This window comes from Pelophylax lessonae, assembly GCF_965119305.1.
Source record: "Pelophylax lessonae genome assembly, chromosome: 5".
NCBI classification, from domain to species: Eukaryota; Metazoa; Chordata; class Amphibia; order Anura; family Ranidae; genus Pelophylax; species Pelophylax lessonae.
Window position 1 is genome coordinate 470,912,953 of NC_138772.1, and position 20,167 is coordinate 470,933,119.

Genomic DNA, 20,167 nt, shown 5'->3' on the forward strand with positions numbered 1-20,167 from the left:
ATAATTTGCAGATGTCGGCTTGTAGTTCTCAATGAACTACCACGGTTCTGTTGAGTACTCTGGTAGTTCGTAGAGTCTTCCTGTCAGTGTTAAACTGCCTGCTTGTACAATGTGCGGGCAGACAGCTTTCACTGACAGTTTGCTGGAGTCGTGCATGACCCATTGTGGTCATCTACTGATTGCTGGTGCAATGCTTTCCAAGCTCCTAAAAAAAAACAAAAAACAAAAAAAAAAACAAAACAAATTGTCTTCTTTCCTGCAACTATGTACCGTACCTTCTGACATCCCCTCAAATCCACGAAGGCCCTTACCAGCTCGCTAGTAATCGTCTCTGCCACTGATCCATCCCTATTGACTGAGCTATACTAACATTTACTGTATCTACATGTTGCTGCCACTCTATCTACCGCTGCACAGGGTGCAGGTAAGGCAAAATGGTACTAGTAGGACCCCTCCTACATCTTCAAATCTGTAAGACCCTTCACATCATGCATCCTTCTATACGGCATCATCCCCTATTTGGACTTGGACTCCGGAAGGGTCACCCAACTAAAACATGGTCTTAAGCTGGATACACACTATACAATTGTCTGTAGATTTTTTTCCTTTAGATTTACCAAAACCATATAATATGAGGTCAAACCTAAACACTTTCAATTAGTATGCAATCAGGCAGGCCCTAGGACTACATAGTTGAAGGTAAATCTAAAGGAAATCTAACAACAAAAGTTGTATAGTGTGTATCCAGCCTTAGACCCACATCATCACCTGCCCAGGGTTACATTCTCAAACTGCAGAGGGATCTTTCTACCCCCCCCCCCCAACCTCCGTCCTTCGATCCCTACCCCTTCCCTCCCCCCTCTCCCCGGTTTCCCCCCATCAATTGTTCATGTTTTGCTGATACACAATTTCTTTTTATTTATTCGGTGAACTTATCCCTTAAATAAAATGTGTTTTTTTCTTTTTCACATCATTGTCATTTAAAGTTATTTCTCACACACAGCATAGGCATACTTAAATTACACTCCAAAACGCATTTTGCTACTCCTGTTGAGTATGGGGATACCACATGTGTGAGATTTTTGACAGCCTAGATGCATAAGGGGGCCAAAAATTTAAAGGAGAACCTGTAGGCAAAGGGGCTCCAAACTTTTTAAACAGAGGGCCACTTTATCGTCCTTCAGACTTTATGGGGGCTGGACTGTGGCCAGCGGGAATAAGAATTTTCTTGACATCAGTAGGAATAAGCATCACCACATTTGGTATTAGGGGGAAGAATAGTGCCCTATCCTTGGTATCATTGGGAGGAATAATGCCCCATTGTTGGTGTCAGTGGGAGAAATGGTGCCCCATTGTTGTCAGTTGGTAGAATTGTGCCTTAAGGCGTGGATAAAGGCAAACAAAGGTCCTTATCTGGCCCCCAGGCCACAGTTTGGAGACCACTGCTTTACGCTCTAAAGGAGCATAAATTATGGGTCTAATTTTATGACTACCTATCGTATTTTTTGAATACCCGAAGTGTCAGGACAGGAGAAACACCAACAAAATGACCACATTTTTAACTGAAATACCACAAGTTATTTTCTGACAGGCATAGTGAGTCTTTTTAAAATGTCATTTTTGCCACAAATTTTTGGAAAATGCAGGAAAGAAAATGAAAATGTATTTTATTTTTACACAAATTTGTCACTGAATAAGATATTTCTAAAAACAGCACAGGCATACTTAGAATAACAAATCAAAACACATTCTACTACTCTGCCAAAGTGTGGTGATATCACATGTGTAAGATTTATTTATTTATTTTTTTTTAAACCTAACAACATAGTGGGGCCCAAAATCCAAGCAGCACATTCAGGCATTCTAGGGGAATAAATTATACATATCATACCACCTATTACTTTTTTATGGAGGCCCTGGAGCACCGATAAAAACCTATAAAATGTCCACATTTTAGAAAGCAAACACCTCAAGGTATTTTCTAAGAGGCATGGGGAGTCTTTTGAAGGCTTTTTTTGCCACAAGTGTTTGGAAAATGCGGACAGAAATTTAAAATTAATTTACACAAAGTTGTCAATTTAACAATATATTTTTGACACAAAGCATGGGCATACTTAGAATCGCACACCAAAATACATTCTACTACTCCTCCCAAGTATGACATACCTTATGTGCGAGGCTTTTTCAATGTTTGGATTAGTGACTAGTGGTCAAGGAATATAGCTTAGTGTTGTTATTACCTATAGCAGTCCCCGTTCCTGCAAACCTAGCTAACTGGAATGCCATGTTCACTGCCCAGGAAGTACAGAGACTGAAGAAAGGAAGAACAAGAGTGTTCATGTGGCTTCAGGAGTGCAGTTGTCTGCAGGAGTTGGCTGGGACTGGTGTCTCACAGGAACGTAGTCAGTAAGTGCAAATGGTCAGTTTAGACAAAAAGCAGGAGACATGGTCAGCAAACTGGCAAGGGACAAGTCCAGGCAGCAGGCTGAAATGCGGTCAATAAATAGGCCAGGGTCAGTACAGGTGGTAGGCAGAGGCAACACTGCACTGGTGTGGAGGTAATCAGGAACGCTTTTATTGGCTTCAATGGCCTGGTAACAATGGGATTGGTGTGGCTGCACTGGTCTGGTGACAGTTGGACTGGTGATAAGGAACACTGAGGTTGGCTTACACTGGTCTGGTGACACTGGGACTGGTGTGGCAGTAATCAGGAATGCTGTTGCTGGCTTACAATGGTCTGGCGACACTGAGAATTGTGTAGCGGTGATCAGGAACACAGAGGTTGGCTGGGGGCACTGGAACTTATGTTGCAATGATTAGGAACACTATTGCTGGCTTACACTGGTCTGGCAACATTGGGGACTAGTGTGGCATCAATCAAGAACACTTTTGCTGGCTTCGGTCGGCCATATATGGATCTCAATTTGGCTGGTTCAGCAGGGACTGGCTGAATTTTGATTCATGTATGGGCAGGGAGGTTGTACACGATTGACTTTTGAACAACTGCCCTGTGAGATTGTCTCACTTGATCAGCACTGCAGGTGTTTTTAAAATACTGTATGCACTACTTTTGGTGATGTCCAGTGCGATTTCAGCCTATTCAAATGAATGGGCTGAAATCTCACTGCACCCTAATCTCATGTGAATCAGACCGTGCGATCGTGTGCGATTCATGGTTTCAAACTAACACTTGTGACTTTCAAGTGCAGAAATATGCTGAATTTTTGTTGTGAATGAGCCCTTGCAGTAGTTACAACAAATGCCATCCCAAATTGAAAGATAAATAGTTTGCTAAAGCATTATGTATCATACAAAATTGCTTTTTTTTTTTTTTTTGCTTTTTTTAAATTATCTTCAATTTTACTCCTGTAGCCACTTCCTGTTTACAAGCATGCATTCCAGCCACTGCTTCATGTCATATCTTAGGAAGAGTTTTGTGAAGATAACAGTGGACCATGCCTATATATGTGCACAAGAGTGGCCATTAGTATTGGCAGAGCATGTGACAGTATAATAATGCAGAAAATCAACTGGTAAACAGGGTCAGAGTGCTGTCACCCTATAAGAGGAACTTTTTGTTCAATGACCTTCATGGCAGGATTAACAGGTATTATTTTTTAATGAAAATTTCAGATTGAAAAATATTGAATACTACTTTTGAAATGCAATTAACATATTAAAGATTATGTAAGATTTTAGTGGTTGGGTTTACATACAGTATACTTTAATGAAAATGGAAACATTGGAATCTTACTTTTAATTTTTATAAGGACACAGATTTGGTAAAAATCATAATATACACACACACACATCCCCAATTAAAAAAAAAAAAAAACATCTACATAAAAACAAAATGCAACAATCTGCAAATCTCATACCATATTTTATTTACAACAGAAAATAGAAAACCTATCAAAAGTTTAAACTGAGAGTATGTATCATTGTAAGAAAAAATAAGGTATTTTGAAATTGATGGCAGCATCCCCTTTTCTTTTAACAACATCCTGTAAATGTCTGGGAACTAAGGAGACCAGTTACTGGAGTTTTGGGAGAGGAATGTTGTCCCATTCTTCCCTGGCATTGGATTCTTACTGCTCAATGATCCTGGGTCTTCTTTGTCATATATTTTTGCTTCAAGATGCACCAAATATTTTTAATTGGTAAAAAGGTCTGGATTGCAAGCGGGCCATTTAGGCACCTGGACTCTACCACTAAAAAGCCATGCTGTTGTCAACAATGCAGTATAACATTGTCCTGCTGAAATATGCAAGGCCTTCCCTGAAAAAGAGGTTATCTGGATGGGAGCATATGCTGCTCTAAAATCTGGATATATCTTTTAGCATTGGTGGTGCCTTTCCAGATGTGCAAGCTGCCCATTCAATTTGTACTGATGCACCCCCATACTGTCAGAGATAAATGCTTTTTAACCGAGCACTGATAACGACCCGGAAGGTCCCTCTCCTCTTTAGTCTGGAGGACATTGCACCCAGGATTGCCAAAAAGAATAATGGGATTTTTGTACTTACCGTAAAATACATTTCTCTGAGTTCATCGACGGACACAGCACTCCATAGATCATAACTACTAGCTTATATTGCCTCCTCCAGGAGTAGGACTAGGCAGAAGAAAAAAACAGCTAGCTACGCCCATGGGCCATCCTCAGCTGGTATATAACCCCCCTCTCTGCTCTAGGTAATCAGTTTAGTAGTAAGCAGTATTAGAAGTATCAAAACTCCTTAGAGAGGGGTGGGTGCTGTGTCCGTCAAACTCAGAGAAATGGATTTTACGGTAAGTAAAAAAATCCCATTTTCTCTTTCGTTCATCGATAGACACAGCACTCCATAGATCATAACTCCTTGGGACATCCAAAAGCAGTGCCAAAAGGAAAATGAGAGGTGGGGAAAATAACCAAAGGCTAAACTTAAGAGCCCTAACCAGGACACAACAGCCTTAATTGGGTCTCACGCACTGCAGTGATATTTGCATCTACCAGCGCTTTTTCATTTGCTGCTGCGACCATGGAGGAATTATCCTATTAGATGGATCTGGGGTGTGATATTAAGCCCCTCTGGACAGGCCACGTCCATGGCAGCATCCGGCTCAGAATAAGATGAGATTGACTGAGCAGGGGAAGGTGGGGGGATGCTTCCTCCTGGGCCTTTATCCACATGCCACTTCCACCCGGGACACTAAGGACTGCAGGACCGCCGTCAGTGCAACCATGGAAATCTGGGGTTCCAAGGGACCTGCTACCTCAATGAAGGGGTCAGTGGGGGAGAAGTGACCCCGAGGCTCCATAAGGAAAGGAAGACCTTGCAGTCTAAAAACGATCTTTTGGCACCACTTCAGGAATCTCCTAAAGCTCTAAAGCTAAAGCGATCAGCAGAGAGAGAAAAAACAGGGACCCCCAAGGGCTCACCCTACTGACCAGAAGAATGCGGAGAATTCGGACCCAGCAACACCATGGATGCCATCCCTTTTAATATGTCCCGGGCATAGGAAGAGGAAACGGAGAAGGAAGAGGAGGAGCTTCGGCATCCCCACGAGGCTTTAGCCATCTCTAGAATCTCCCGGACTAAGGGAAATTAGCCGCCGTGACATAATCGGGCTACACAAACATAGCCACCAGCCAGGGACAAGCCAGACCAAGGGAAAATGGCCACCATTATGTCATCAGACTTCTCCAACATGGCCGTCCGGCAGCTACAGATGCCGAAGCATGCTGCCAGGATCCTCCCTGCACCTTCTGCAACGCTGCGCCCTCTGCAAGGGGACCCCCCCTGAAGGTATAAAATAAAAAACGAATGCACTACCACGTGAGAGGCAGTTACTCAAAATAATAGGAAACTGTGTATATCAAACTGGATAAAGCAGCAAAACCTTATAGTGTCACCACATAAAAACAGAATGAAAGGATATGGAGCGGCACTATATCAGTAATAGTAAAATAATACAATAGTGAAACAATATTAAAATGACATAATATAAATCTCAAGCTTCAACTCTTCTGGCCTACGGCCGAGACCAGAAGTTCAGATTTGTTCGCTGCTATCTTCCTGGGACCCCTCGGTTTGGTTCCTTAGGTTTCATCTGTTGTCTCCTACTCAACTGTAAGTGGCTACTGTTTACAATGAAGCCTTATTTTACTTACTACACTATGGAGATCCTCATTTTATTATATATGAGCTGCGTTTGACTATTATGGAGTAATCCCCTTTAGCCAACGTTTGACCCCCATATGTTGTATATCGGTTGTGGGGAAAAGGACACACTTTATCACTGTTTGGATCACATTATTTTTGAATCAACAGACTTTTCGTTTTTTCTTTCATCACCATTGCACAGTGTTATCTTGGACACGTTTTTTAGTTTTTTTGAGCATCTCACAGGATATATACCCCTTTTGGGACTTATCTTTATTGGTTTATGTGTTAACACTTGTTGTGGATTTGGTTTTTGCACACGCACTTTTTCATCATAGTATCATTTGAAAATGCATGATCTTATGCGTTGAAGCTTGAGATTTATATTATGTCATTTTAATATTGTTTCACTATTGTATTATTTTACTATTATTGATGTAGCACCCTCCTAGGTAGGTGCTAGTGAGAGAGTATAGTTTTTGGTTCTGTCTGCCTATCAGAGAAGCTGCAGGCGAGTCTGCGTTGCTCTCTGCCTATTAGAGAGCAGGATCTGTTAGTAAGATCTGCTCATTGTGCTCAGTATGTGATTCATTATGTCTAGAGAGTGTTTCACACTGGTCCAATAGGGAGGCATGTTGGACAGTTGGAGGAAACCTGACAAATGGATGCATTGGCTTTGAAACAGTCCTGGTGATTGTCAGGGGCAGGTCGCCTCGATGCATTCTAGGATACTGTATAAAAGCCAGGAGCACATGTGCCACAGGGTCTTTAGCTGGAGAGCAGTCCCGGAGGGAGGGTGCCGGCTGCCTCCCCCTCTGTAGCAGTGGCACGTGGCCTCAGGAGGTCGTCCTGAGGGCCAGTGGAATGGAGATGAACCCAGAGGTCCAGGAGAAATGACAAAGTGGGAGACACTGGAGACCCTAGAAAAACTGTATTGTGAGTACTGGGGCTCGTGTCGAGGGGCCTGACCTGAGGGGGGCCACCCCAAGAGTAGAATAGTCAGTGGACGGGTGTCGGCAGTCAAGAAAGAGGATACTGGGGAAGAGTGTCCTGAAGATAACCTTAGTTCATCAAGTCATCTTAGGAAAGAGACAAAGCTAAATTCACCTCAGTGGCAAGGTGGATCAACAGCCTGGCTGTACCGAGAGCTAGAAGTCCTCCAATAATGTGCATAGTTAATTCAGAGTACCTCACTATTCCCTTCCCCCAACCCTAATTTATAATGAAACTCAAAAACAACTACATACCCCTGGACTGATTATTTGACGAGCCAAAGAGGAAAAGTGAGAGAGTGCATGTCAAGGTTGATAATGTTAACTCAGGCGGACCCGTAAGTGTGCCATCTGACAGTCCTCAAGGGGGCAGTGCTACATTAATATAGCGCAGCTCCATATCCTTTCATTCCCTCCTTAAGGTACTGTACTCCACAAATAGGACACGTTAGAGGAAACTCCGCTGCGCACTCTGCACTGGTCTTTGCACTGAGACCCCCCTGCACTATACCCACACTGCAACCAGTTAGGGCATGCACCTTGGGGTCTCCTACACTGGGACCCCTCCAGACTACCAGGGCAGAAAACAAACTATCCCAGGACCCTTACAGAGTGGGGATAGCGGGGGAGACCCCAGGGGTCTCCGCTGCATCCTCTGCCCTGGGCCCCCACCAGACTCCAGGTCCAGACAGAAGGGAAAGGGAGTGGAGGAAGCCCAGCTCACTAAGGGATTTCTGGATGGGAGCAGGGAACCTACAGGAAGATCCGACCGTCCCTGGAGGTTACCCACATACACCCCAAAAAAACGCCAAAAGGGGAGAGGGGGGGACTTTACTTACCCTTCCATGGTCCGGGTAATGCTCCAGACAGAATCCACGCCACCGAAGAAGGGGGAGCTGGAGCAGTGTATACAGTAGGGGGCAGGGTGTACAGACAGGCTCCCTCACTTGCCCGCTTTGCCATTGCCGACTCTATAATTCGGCCTAGTTGCTAAAGTAAACGAAGGGGCGTGGTCACCCAGTGACATAACCCGTAGACCCTGCCTCTCTCTCTTCTTCAGCAACGGGGCTGAATGACCGCTTTTGCTCCAGCAGTAAAGTAAACAAAACAAAGAAGCCATCAATTCAGAGCCACCAAGTCAGGGAGCCTGTCTGTACACACTGCCCCCTCACTGTCTACACACCACCCCCCCCCCCACCCCACACGGTCTCCTAAACACACTAACCCTTGTTCGCTGCAATTTTTTTATACATCTTTTCTTTACATTCTGCAGAGATGAGTCTCTGGTTGTTAGGACCCCGGTGGGTGCCGGCTCCTAACAACCAATGCAAAACCCAATCGTTTGTTTACATTCGTTTAGGTCCACTTCCGTTTTTTTTAAACAGACCAAAAAAAAGAGCTATGATCCCTTTCAATAAACAGATCTTAACGGATATAAAACAGATGTGAACAGATGTAAACAGATGATTCGTTTATATTCGTTGGTCCACAGACATGTAATGATGTCAGTTTTTTTTTTTTTTTTTAGGATTTTTTCTCGTTCAATACTTTTATAGAGTTTTATAAAACAGTCATAAAGCAAGTTACAAAACAAAAACAGAAGTAAAAATACTGTTATTGTTACAGAAGTATTATAAATGTTATACTGTATAGTGAAGTTTGCACAAAAGGAAGGAACAAAAGAAAAAAGGTAGAATTATTAATATGATATTCTGAGATTTTAAGATTTTGAGAGGGTATTCAGAACATGGCTGTGGGGGAAAAAAAAAAGGGAAAAGGAAGAAGTCAGCAGGGAGTGGGTATGGTAAAGTTGGTAAAGGAGAGGGCATCGAGAATAGAACTTGTACCACAAAAGTTAATACAAAGTAAATAAAATATAAGTCTTAACTACCAAGCATTCAGAACCTGTTCCTCAAAACCCGGTGATAGGCCATGTTTAATCCAAGGGTCCCAAATGCTTATAAAAGCACTAAATTTATCGCAATCCATGGCTTCCATTTTTGCATGTAATAATGCATTATTCATCTTATGTTTAACTTCTACAAGATTCAAAGTTGTAGTCTTCCAAGCTTTGGCTATGGTTTGTTTAGCGGCATTAAGAAGCTGAAGGAATCATTTGAATTGTTTTCGTGTCAGGCATGCAGGTTTTAAATTCAAAATGGCAATCACCAGATCTCGAGTAATATCTATTTCAAACATTTTAGATGCTAGAGAGAATATTTCTTTCCAAAAAACTGTAGCAATTGAGCAATTCCACCATATATGAACATGTGTACCTATTTCCGTACAACCTCTGAAACAAAAGGCCGGATAGTTTGGTGTGAAATTGGCGATTCTAGCTGGTACCAAGTACCATCGTGAAAGAACCTTGTATGATGATTCAATTGCGATAATATTTGAAGAAGAAGATTTAGTTACAGACCATATTTCAGACCATTCTGATTGGTTAAGTGTACGGCCAAGGTCTGTTTCCCATTTCCTGACATAGTTTGGTGTATCTACGTCTGGATTGTTAAGCAATTGAGAATATAGGCTAGAAATTAGACCTCTGGAGTGTGGGTTGTGATACAGATACGCTCAAATTGAGAGAGCCGATTCAGAATGGTACCATTTGTTATAAATGGGGTATAGAAATTTTTAATTTGGAGATATCGAAAAAGTTCTGAATGTGGTAAATGATGTGATTCACAAAGTTCAGGAAAACTTAAGATAGAAGAGCTAGAGACCAGATTAAATATCCTTGACAGGCCTGACCTAGACCATGCCCGAAATGAATTTGGGAATTCCCAAGCCGGATAAAAGGCTGGATTTCTCAGAAAAGATTGTAGTGGATTGTGTGTAGACTGTAAATTATAATTAGTCTATCCCATAAAGAGAGAGAATGCTTGGTAATTGTATTAGTAATATGTTTTCGATCTGATGGTTGTAACCATAAGAGATTGGAAATTGAGATGGGGTCACATTCGATAGATTCTATCGTAACCCATAAGGAAATTTCAGTAGTGGCATGATACTTAGTTAATTGTGCCAATTGCGCAGCTTTGTAATATGTGGCAAAATTGGGGAGACCCAGTCCACCCCTTGTTTTGGGGAGAATAAATGTGGATTCGGGCAATCTAGGTTTGATTGAACCCCATGTGAATTTAATTATTTTACGTTGTAAGATTTGAAGAAAATGTGAAGGTATATGAATTGGCAGGACCCTATGATGTCAGTTTTTCATCTGTCAACAGATGAATGAACAACGGACAAACAGTCCATATGTGTGAAAGGGGCCTTACTTTGACAGCTTTTTATTGCCCTGTCCCAAATTTTTTTAAAAACCTTTTGCTGCTATCAATTTAAATGTAGCAGTTTTTTTGGGTCTGCTATTGTTACCGGTTACCTCTCCAGCCCAGTGTGAGAACTGAGTCAATGACAATTCCAGCATCTTCGGTTTATTGTTTTTATTGTATTTAAGGGATGGGAGAAGGGAATGAGTGGGATACTCCTTTGGCTCAACTAGGTACAGGTTTGGGACTCTTCCTAACAAAAATGCTTGTTAGCGCTGTCTCGATGCCAGCTGACGCTAGCCAATGCTCCCTGACGCTTGAATAAACTCTACTGCTGGAACCTTGACTTTAGTCCAGAAGATCCAGTACTGAAGAATACTTGACTTCTGACACTGCTTTGCTTAAAAGTCACTAAACAGCTACCCCCCCCCCCCCCAAGCCTTGCGCTAGCTTGAGGTAGCTCTTGGTAAATTCCTGTGCTGCTGCAACTCTCCACTGGCACACTCTACACTATGCACTAACTTTTCAGGGCCCAAACTGCAGGCGCCCTTCACACTTCAGGGTCCTCAACCTAGGTACCCCCTCTAACTTCAGGGTCCTCCGACCAGGCACCCCCTTTACACTTAGCTGACACTTGGATCCCAGAACCTTCTCTGGAGTGGTCCCCTCTGACACAGGCAGACCCCCAGGGGCAATCCTCAGTACTCACAACCTGTGTAGGCTTTCCTGGGACTGGACCGCTCTCTCTCTCTCCGCTGGTTCTCGGCACACCGGATCCCCTTCAGCTCACGCAGCACCCTCTTGATTCTCAGGCAGCACCCAGAGACATCGCTTCCTCTGAAAGGAGGAGAGACAGCTGTACTCTCACTCCTGGGACTCGGCTTCCCTCAAAGATAATGAGTCATGCACTCCCCTCAAACTTATACCCACTCCCAGAATTCTCTGCGGCAGAAACCCTTCTGGGGTAGTTACAAGCCTAAATGTGTCTCTGCTCCTAAAATACTAAAATCCTATAATTACATGCGATCTCTGTGCGGTGCAAATTCAGCTATACAGTTTGTATGGCTAAATTCGCACCGCAATCGCACTAAAACACGCACAGGACCTTTTTTTGGTCCGCAGCAGAATCAGATCGCTTGGTGGTTCACACTAGTGCGATCCGATTCTGTGCAAACTTTCATATCGCACTGTGATATGCGATCTGATCTGGCGGTGTTGTCAACTTTTAATTGACACCCCCAGCGTATCACATATGGCAGTGTGAACTGCCAGGGGTGCGGAAGCGATGCGGGAACACGCTGTATATTCGCAGCGTTCTGGCATCGCACAAATGTGAACCAGCACTTAGGCTACAGCTTTTATTAAAATAATAAGATACAGCAGAAAGTTGAAATATGTAAACAGGGAGTTTTTTTTTTTTACAAAAAGAAAACAAAAAATTGGAGTTGTGTATGATTCACAGTGTTAGTTTAGCAAACTAAGTCATTCAGTTAAGAGTATATATGTACATTTAAAAAAATTGAAACCTAAATTATTATATACTATCCTTTGTGTGTTAAAATCAATGTACAGCTTTGCACAAATTCTACTATAAAATACTATCCTCAGAGTGGGATTTCAGCATGCCTGGCCTACATTAGTAGAAAGATTAGAGAAACCACATGACAAATGACCATTTCCACTATGTGATCATTTAATGGTATGAATGCTCACATGACTACAATATGACTGGGCTTTGCTCATGGAATGTGTACAGGGGAAAATTCTCTGCTCCAAGCTATGCTTTCTCCAAAGAGGAGGAAAAGGTCTGGTTGAGTTTATCTGGAAAGCAATTTTTGTCAGTCGGTGTAAATGCTTTTCAGGACTGCAGTTATTGTTACATTTTAGCTTTCATAATGCAAAGTCAACACCAACCAAAATACAGATGGGAAGGATCACTAATTCTTGAATGTCAAGCAATGACAATATGGTTCACCAAACCCTTCTGTAATATGTGGCTGGAAAGCATCGAGACTGGCCCACCTCCTGCTTGCTGTTTGGAATTTTAGTCCACTTTTCAGTAATGTGCACCATGAGCTATTTTCATCCAACAAGTCAGTCTATGTAAACAAGTTTGTATTCAGAGCTGCTAGTTCTTGGCACATAAAACTTACACAACAGTAAAGAGAGCAATGTCCTATCCTAAAGCCCCGCCTCTCTCCAACCATCCATTCCTGTAACTCCAATACCCACCCTGACCATCCCTGTAACCACAAACCTAACATTAACCCTCCTTGTCATCCCCAACACTAACCTTTCTTGTAACTTCAACCCTCTCACTGATTACCCCTATAAACAGAACCCCAACACTAACCCTCTCTGCCACCTTAACACTACACATCCTTGCAACCCTTACTCTTATGACCCTCTCTTTATATCAAACACCAGTACTAACCATCCCTGAAACTCCAACGTTCACATTTGTAAACATAACCTCAATGTATTCTGACTCTAAAGGCTCGTACACACTTGACGAAAATCGGACGAAATATCCTCCGATTTTTCTCTCTCATGTTCAGCGGTCATAACCATTTTTAGTTGACAGTGCATAATGTTCACGAAATTTCTCGTCCGATTTTTTTTTTTTTTTGGGACATTTGTTCCTAGACTTCCGGGTCGTCAGCATCTTCAGATCATGCGTGGTCTTTCGTATCCGATTTTGCGCGGACGTACTGAATACACATTAAACGAAAATTGATCGTCTGGGGACGGATGATAAAAATTTTATAGTGTTTGTCCCTCCGTTTTTTTTTTTTGTTGAAAATGTTGGCATCGGCTGCTGAAAGTTGTGTACACACTAGCTGTAAATCGGACAATTTTACCTCGGACGGGAATTCTCGGCAGATTTTCTACTAGTGTGTACCCCACTTAATTCTGGAGTCAGAATGCACCTTCACTCAGATAACACTGAAGGCATCTCCTTCACATATCTTTTTAATCTTAGTCTGGGGTGCCGTCTTTATATTATCTCAATATAAAGACATACTAGGGTAATTAGAGCATTTGAATTGCAAATTATATTATGAATTTCAAAAGGAATACATAAGTGAGTTAAAAGTTGGTTTAAGATATTTGCCTGGAGTTCTGTAATCCTCAGTATCAGATACTCACATTTTCTTGCAATGTGGGCACTTTGCCAATGTGTTGAATCTCAGTTCCATCCACTAGAAGAGATAAATATGAGCTAGTTAGCGACAATGTTTATTTAGGGTCATCTTAACGTCATGAGCAGACTATAGACACAAACCTCCAATGTTATTTAACATTGATATACGACTGCCTTCAAGTAGCTTTCAGACTGGTATTCCCAGAACAGGGAATTTCCCAGGCTTTGGTGAAATTAGGTCAGCCACTGGTTGACGTAACACAGGCTCTAAGCAATGACAAACAGGATCACTATATACTCATGTAGGGGCGCTTAACGTCATCTATGCAGTACTTGGAAATCCATGCCACAGAATGTTTTCTCTCCTGTAAACATCTTGCATGTCCTGAATGTTTTCAGTTCTAAATTTTCTGGGACACAAATGTGAAGAAAGAACATACAGAAAAACTGCATGTCATAATTCTTTTTACTTAAAGCTGAACTCCGGGCACAAAGCTTATTTAAATCCTCAATAGCCACACAGCATATAAATCCACTCTATACACATTAAATGCGTTGTCCCCACTACTTTTACTAGGTTATAACTGGGTGTGCAATCATCACTGTGCTGCACAAACCCTATGCAGAGGGCAGAGCTGTGGGAGGGAACCAACTAATCCACCCACTATAGGCCGCCTGCAGAAAACTACAGGAGGGAGTGGGGACAAGACCAGTCACCCTGCACAAAGACAGAGAGCAGCAGTGGCCTGTCTTTATTACAGAAAGTTCCTGCACAAATATAGAGTTTTACACTGGATTACTGCAAAGGTCCGGAAGAAACATACCTGCCCTGTGCAAAGTTGTCGTACAGACCGACCCCTTCTTTCTCTTCGGGGTTTCACGCCAGCACTCTCTGCTCCTCATCAACTTTGTGTGCTTCCATAGCAAGTCACTTGCTATGGGGGCACAAGTGTAGGCACGCTCCTAAACTTTGCTGAGTGTGTACAGTATTTGATTGACAGCAACCGGAGCCAATGGCTCCCACTGCTGCCTCTGTGCCTGGAGAGTGCAGGGAGAGGGGCCATCGCTGCTCCAGGCTGGCACAGCGTTGAATCGATAAAGGACAGTCTCCGCTCTTCGTCTGCAGTGTCTGCCCCCATAGCAATTGCTTGTCATGGGGTAGAGGGCTTGCTCCCGATTCAGCTCTGTGTCCATAGACACACACAGTGTGGGTAGGCCCCGTCCCCCGCTCACTGGCTCCTGCTTCGGTCTATGAGGGGGGAGAGAGAGAGAGAGAGCAGCACTGGATAAAGATCCAACTCAAGTAAGTATTTAGGTGGGCTGGGTGGAGGGGTGCACAAGGCAAAACTTTTTTTTTTTTTTAGTTTTGGATAGAGTGGAGAAGGTTTAGAACCCCTATCAGTTTTTATTGCGGTTTGTGTCCCCGTTAGAGAGATTCACTCTCTCTATTTAGCCTGTTCACCATTATCATTGAAAGTAAAAGAAAATCCCACATTTTTGATTGTCCCCAGAAAAGTAATAAAGAGAGGAAATCCTCCAATGGGAAAACTAGTTCTGGAAACCTGGGGGTTCCCAAGGAATTCTCTTATTTGCAGGGATTTCCTCACTTCCTGTTTGACTTTGGGACAGGAAGTGAAGGGAAATCTTCGCAACGGGCCACAGATGGTGGAAAACAAATCTAACGCTTTCCTTGGTCTAAACTTACGGTAAAATCCATTTCATGAACATCAGAGAAATTGATTTTTTGGTAAGTCAAAAATCCCATTTTCTCTTTTATTCATTGACGGACACAGCTCCTGTCATCTTGACCATTGGGACATCCCAAAGCAGTTGCAAACCTGCGTCACTTGATGATGGAAGGCACAGGAGGCACTAAGCACTCTAGTAGAGTTCGCCTTGACAGGGAAAAGTGGAACCTGACCCCTGACTGAATAGGTCTGAATCACCATCTGTCGGATCCATCTGGAAATGGTCACAGAGGAAGCGGACAACCCTTTGCGAGGTCCATCCGTGAGCACAAAGAGTGACTTCCTGAAAGACTCCGTAGCTGCCAGGTACACCCTAATTGCCCCGACCACATCCAAGGCATGCAAGGCTATTTCCTTCAGATGTTTAGGCCTAGGACACATGGAAGGCAACACAATGTCTTCACTCAAATTAAATTCAGAGACCACCTTAAGAAGGAATGACGGACAGGGGCAAAGCACCACCTTATCCTTGTGAATAACCAAATAAAGCGAGCGACAGGACAACGCTGCCAGTTCCCGACACTCTGCATGCAGAAGTGATAGCCACCAAAAAGGCCACCTTCTGGGAAAGCCTAAGTAGGGGAATCTCCCGAATATTTTCAAAGGAAGATTTCTGTAGCGCTGAAAGCACCAAATTAAGATCCCAAGGCAGCAACGAAACCCGCAGTGGAGGAACCAAATGCCGGACACCTTGAAGAAAAGTACACACCAGGGAGTGTGTGACCAAACGTCGTTGGATAAAAAACTCCCAAGGTGGGGACCTGGCCCTTGATGGTACTCAAATCTCTTTGCAACCCCCCGTTGAAGGAAGGTCAAGATCCGAGCCACTGAGAAGGAGCGCGAATGAACCCCAAGAGACTCAAACCACACAATGTTTGTCTTCCACGTACGATGGTCGATCTGCCTAGAAGTAGATTTCCTAGCTTTTAACAATGTAGGAATCACCGACTCCGACAAACCTCTATCTTTTAGCACCTGGTGTTCAACAGCCAAGCCGTCAAAGCCAGCGACTGTAAAGCAGGATGGAAGATTGGTCCATAGAATAGCAGATCCTCCCCGAGAGGAAGCTTCCAAGGGATTTCGGCGGTCAGCCACACTAGATCGGCGTACCAGGCCCGACGAGGCCAGTCCGGAGCCACCAAGTTTACCGGAATCCCTTCTGCCTCGATCCTACGTAGGAGTTTGGACAGAAGCTTGAGAGGAGGGAAGGCAGAGATCAGACGATACTGACCCCACGGGGCCACCAGCGAGTCTGTGGCATCTGCCAGAGCATCCCTTGACTGGGCCACAAACCTCTGCACCTTTCTGTTGAGCCAAGACGCCAACAGATCCACCTCAGGGGTGCCCCACCGGAAACAAAGCTGATGAAAAACACTCCAGATGAAGGCACTACTCCTCCTGGTCCAACGCCTGCCAGATTAGGTAATCCACTTGCCAATTTTCCACCCCGGGAATGTGCACGGTGGAGAGGGCTGGTACCAACCGTTCTGCTCACCTTAGAATGCTGGCTACCTCTTGAGCCATCAGGGCACATCTTGTGCCCCTTTGGTGATTGACATAAGCCACGACCGAGGCATTGTCCAATTGAATGCGCACTGGGCATCCCTGAAGATGATCTGTCCAATGATCCAGACACAGTCAAATTGCTCGGAGTTCCAGGACATTGATCAGTAGTCTGTACTCTTCCTGCCTCCAGATCCCTGAGCGAATGCTTGCTGAGGACACCTCCCCAGCTGGACAGGCTGGCATCCATGGTGACCACTGTCCAATACAAGGGGAGGAAGAATTTGCCCAGCCGAAGCGCCGGAGAACGAAGCCACCATATCGGGGACTCCTTGGAACCCCGGCTCAGCCACATGTGATTGTCCAGAGACTGCAGAGTCTTGTCCCATTTGGCCAGAACCTCTCTTTGCAGGGACCCCGTATGGAACTGTGCAAATGGAACCGCCTTGTTGGTAGATCCCATCAGGCCTAGCACCGGCATGCAACTCTGGAGGGATGACCATTTGTTGGACAACAGGAGGCAAATTGCAGCCTGCAATTTCTGGAGTTTGTCCAGAGGAAGGAGCACTCTGGCTAAGGCTGAGTCCAAAGTCAGGCCCAAATAGTCCATCTTCGTGGACGGAACTAGGGCAGACTTCTGAAGATTCAGAATCCAGCGAAACTCCCGCAGAGTTCGTATTGTAATCTTCGGGTTCTCCACCAGAGCAGAGGGAGACCCCGCTAGCAGAAGGAGATCGTCCAAGTAGCCCAGTACTGCGATCCACCGTTGGCGTAGCAAGGCTAGCACTGGATCCAAGACTGGACCCAAAAGGGCAACGCCACAAACTGAAAATGCTCCTCTCCCACAGCAAAGCGGATAAAATGCTGGTGACTGGCACATATTGGAATATGTAGGCATCCTTGATAAAGGCGAGGAAATCCCTGATACAGGGATGCCACCACCATTCGAATTGACTCCATTCTGAACTTATGTACCCGCACTAAGCAGTTCAGCGCCTTGAGGTCCAGGATTGGACGCACGTTGCCTTCCTTCCTGGGGACTGTGAACAGGTTTAAGTAAAATCCATATATATATTAATAAAAAGTGTCACGCTAAAATTGGTATGGAAGGATTAAACATGTGTTGTAACACATAATAAAATCAAGATTCTATTAATAAATATCATATATACAAGTGTATAAACAATGGCAAAAGTGCAAAGTGCAAAAAAATGTGCAAAAAGTCCAATAATGCTTCTACATTTCAATGAGAACCGAATGAAGTGCAAATCTTGCAAACTAAATAAATAAATCAAAGTGTCCAAGTCCGAATTATATATCCTTATGAAAAAGAGGTAATTCTGTGATCCAAGGTAGAAAAAAGGAAAAGACAACGCCAATGCTCCAATTACCAAATAAGAAAACTTGGGAGCGCTTACCAGAATTAGTGGACTCTAATTACCATATGGCAAAAGAGTAACATACGATTTGGGTATATAAACTTGCTGAAACGACCTTTGATGTGTAGTCCCTCTTTGGATGGCTCAGGTGCTCAAAGAAATAAAGAAACTCCACATAGTGTGATAACGTCCAAAATTTTACATTTATTGAAAGGTAAAAAAACGTACATTTTCCACAAGAATGACAAGCATAAAAACACATGTATCTTGAATGGGCACAGTATCGAGAAGAAAGCCCACTGAAACCCGATGTCCATTTCGTCCTCTTGGACTTCATCCGGGGTATCAGTTTCAGGGTTTGAGTAAAAACCCTGAAAACGCTCCGAAGTCGGAACCGGGACGATCACCCCTTTAAGGAACAGATCTTGTACCGCCCCAAGAAGGAAGCAGAAGGAGCCTTGTTCGCGGGCCTGGAGAGGACCACTCTCTGCTTGCTAGACCAGGGTCGTTTGGATCCATCATTCACTCTCCAGGTCACGGTGTATTAGCTTAGCCCACTCGGTCAGAGGTTGCAACACTAGGGCAATGGTAAACACTGGCCTCATTGCCGAACCAGCTAAAGTGTACATAATGCGGGTCACATCCTCTGCCTTCTGGTCAGCCAGATCCCTAAAGGCCAGGGACTCCTCCACCCGAATCATGGTTGCCTTGTTTAACCTGGAAACTAGAGGGTCCACCACCGGTGGCAAAATCCACTTCTTAAGAAGGGACTCCTCATAGGGTTAACGCCTTGTAAAGTGCTTAGGAACCCCATGGGGACGCTTTGGTCATCCTCACTCTTTGGCGACAATTATGTCAAAATAGGCAGGAAAAGGAAAAAACTTTGACACTCTAGGTGGCTTTTGAGTGGCAAAAGGTACCTGTGCCTCCATTGCAGCTTCAGCTGTGTCCTCCATCTTCAAGGTCTCATGCACAGATACAATCAGTGCATCTACCAGCGCCTTTTCATGCGTGGTCACAGACGTGGAGGAATCATCCTCACTATCAGAGGATTCCAGGCACGTGCAGACCCAACAGGGTGACCTACGTCTGCAGGGGCCGGATCAGATTCAAGATCTGATGAGACAGATGAGGCAGGGGAAGGCGGGGGGGGGGGGGAGCTTTTTGCTAGCCCGACACCCACAAGCCGCCTCCACCCGGGACACAAGGGACTCCAGGACCTCCGTCAGTGCATGGATGGATGGTTGGGACCTGGAATGCCCCGCAGCCTCAGCAAGGGGATCAGGTGGGGAAATGTGCTCCAAAGACTCCATGAGTCACCACAATTCACAGAGCAATCCTCAGCAGAGAGGGAGAGGACCCCACCAGACTCACCCACCGATACAGGCACCTGCCATCACCAGGAGAATCTGCACTACACGTTCGGCGATCTGGAGGCTAAATGATTCAGGAGTCAGCACCTGGGGGTAAGGAGGGGCTCCCACTGCCGAAATCGCCGCCCACGGGGCTCCACTGTCATGGCCGCCGCTATTTGCAATGCAAACCACAAGAAAATGTCCGCTGGACTACACAAACATGGTCGTTGTGTATAGGAATACACAATGCTACAACAAAATGGCGGCTCCGCTCAGTGCCACAAGGCCTACAGGGACCCAGAAATCGGGAGATCAGGCCTCAGGACAGATCCAGGCAGGACAGGGGGCCCTGACAGGATCCCCCACCAAGTACAACACCCCCCCCCGCCAGTCAATCGTCCGGTCGCTGGCGGCGCACCCCCTGCCCCCATCACCAGATAGCGCCCTGCCCCCACCCCAGGAAAGTGGCCAGACCACCGCAAAAAAATACATCCCCAGCATATGTGGAGGGGGGGGGCAAAACCCCCCCAGGTGTAGTGGGGGGGACAGCTACTAACCATACCAGGAACCAGGTGGGCACCGATCCATCTAAAAGGAACGCTGCAACTCAGGCCGGGGCCAGGTCGTATG

General features: G+C 44.7%; 1 protein-coding gene across 1 annotated transcript in view; it reads right to left on the reverse strand.

Annotated features, from left to right (window-relative positions):
- The window catches only part of PIP4P2 (phosphatidylinositol-4,5-bisphosphate 4-phosphatase 2), a 106,732-nt gene that overhangs the window by 14,062 nt on the left and 72,503 nt on the right, over positions 1-20,167 (reverse strand). Inside the window, exon 5 of the mRNA XM_082258436.1 lies at positions 13,558-13,610. Within this exon, the coding sequence (XP_082114562.1) occupies positions 13,558-13,610 (53 nt within the window). The remainder of the gene's footprint in view (positions 1-13,557; positions 13,611-20,167) is intronic.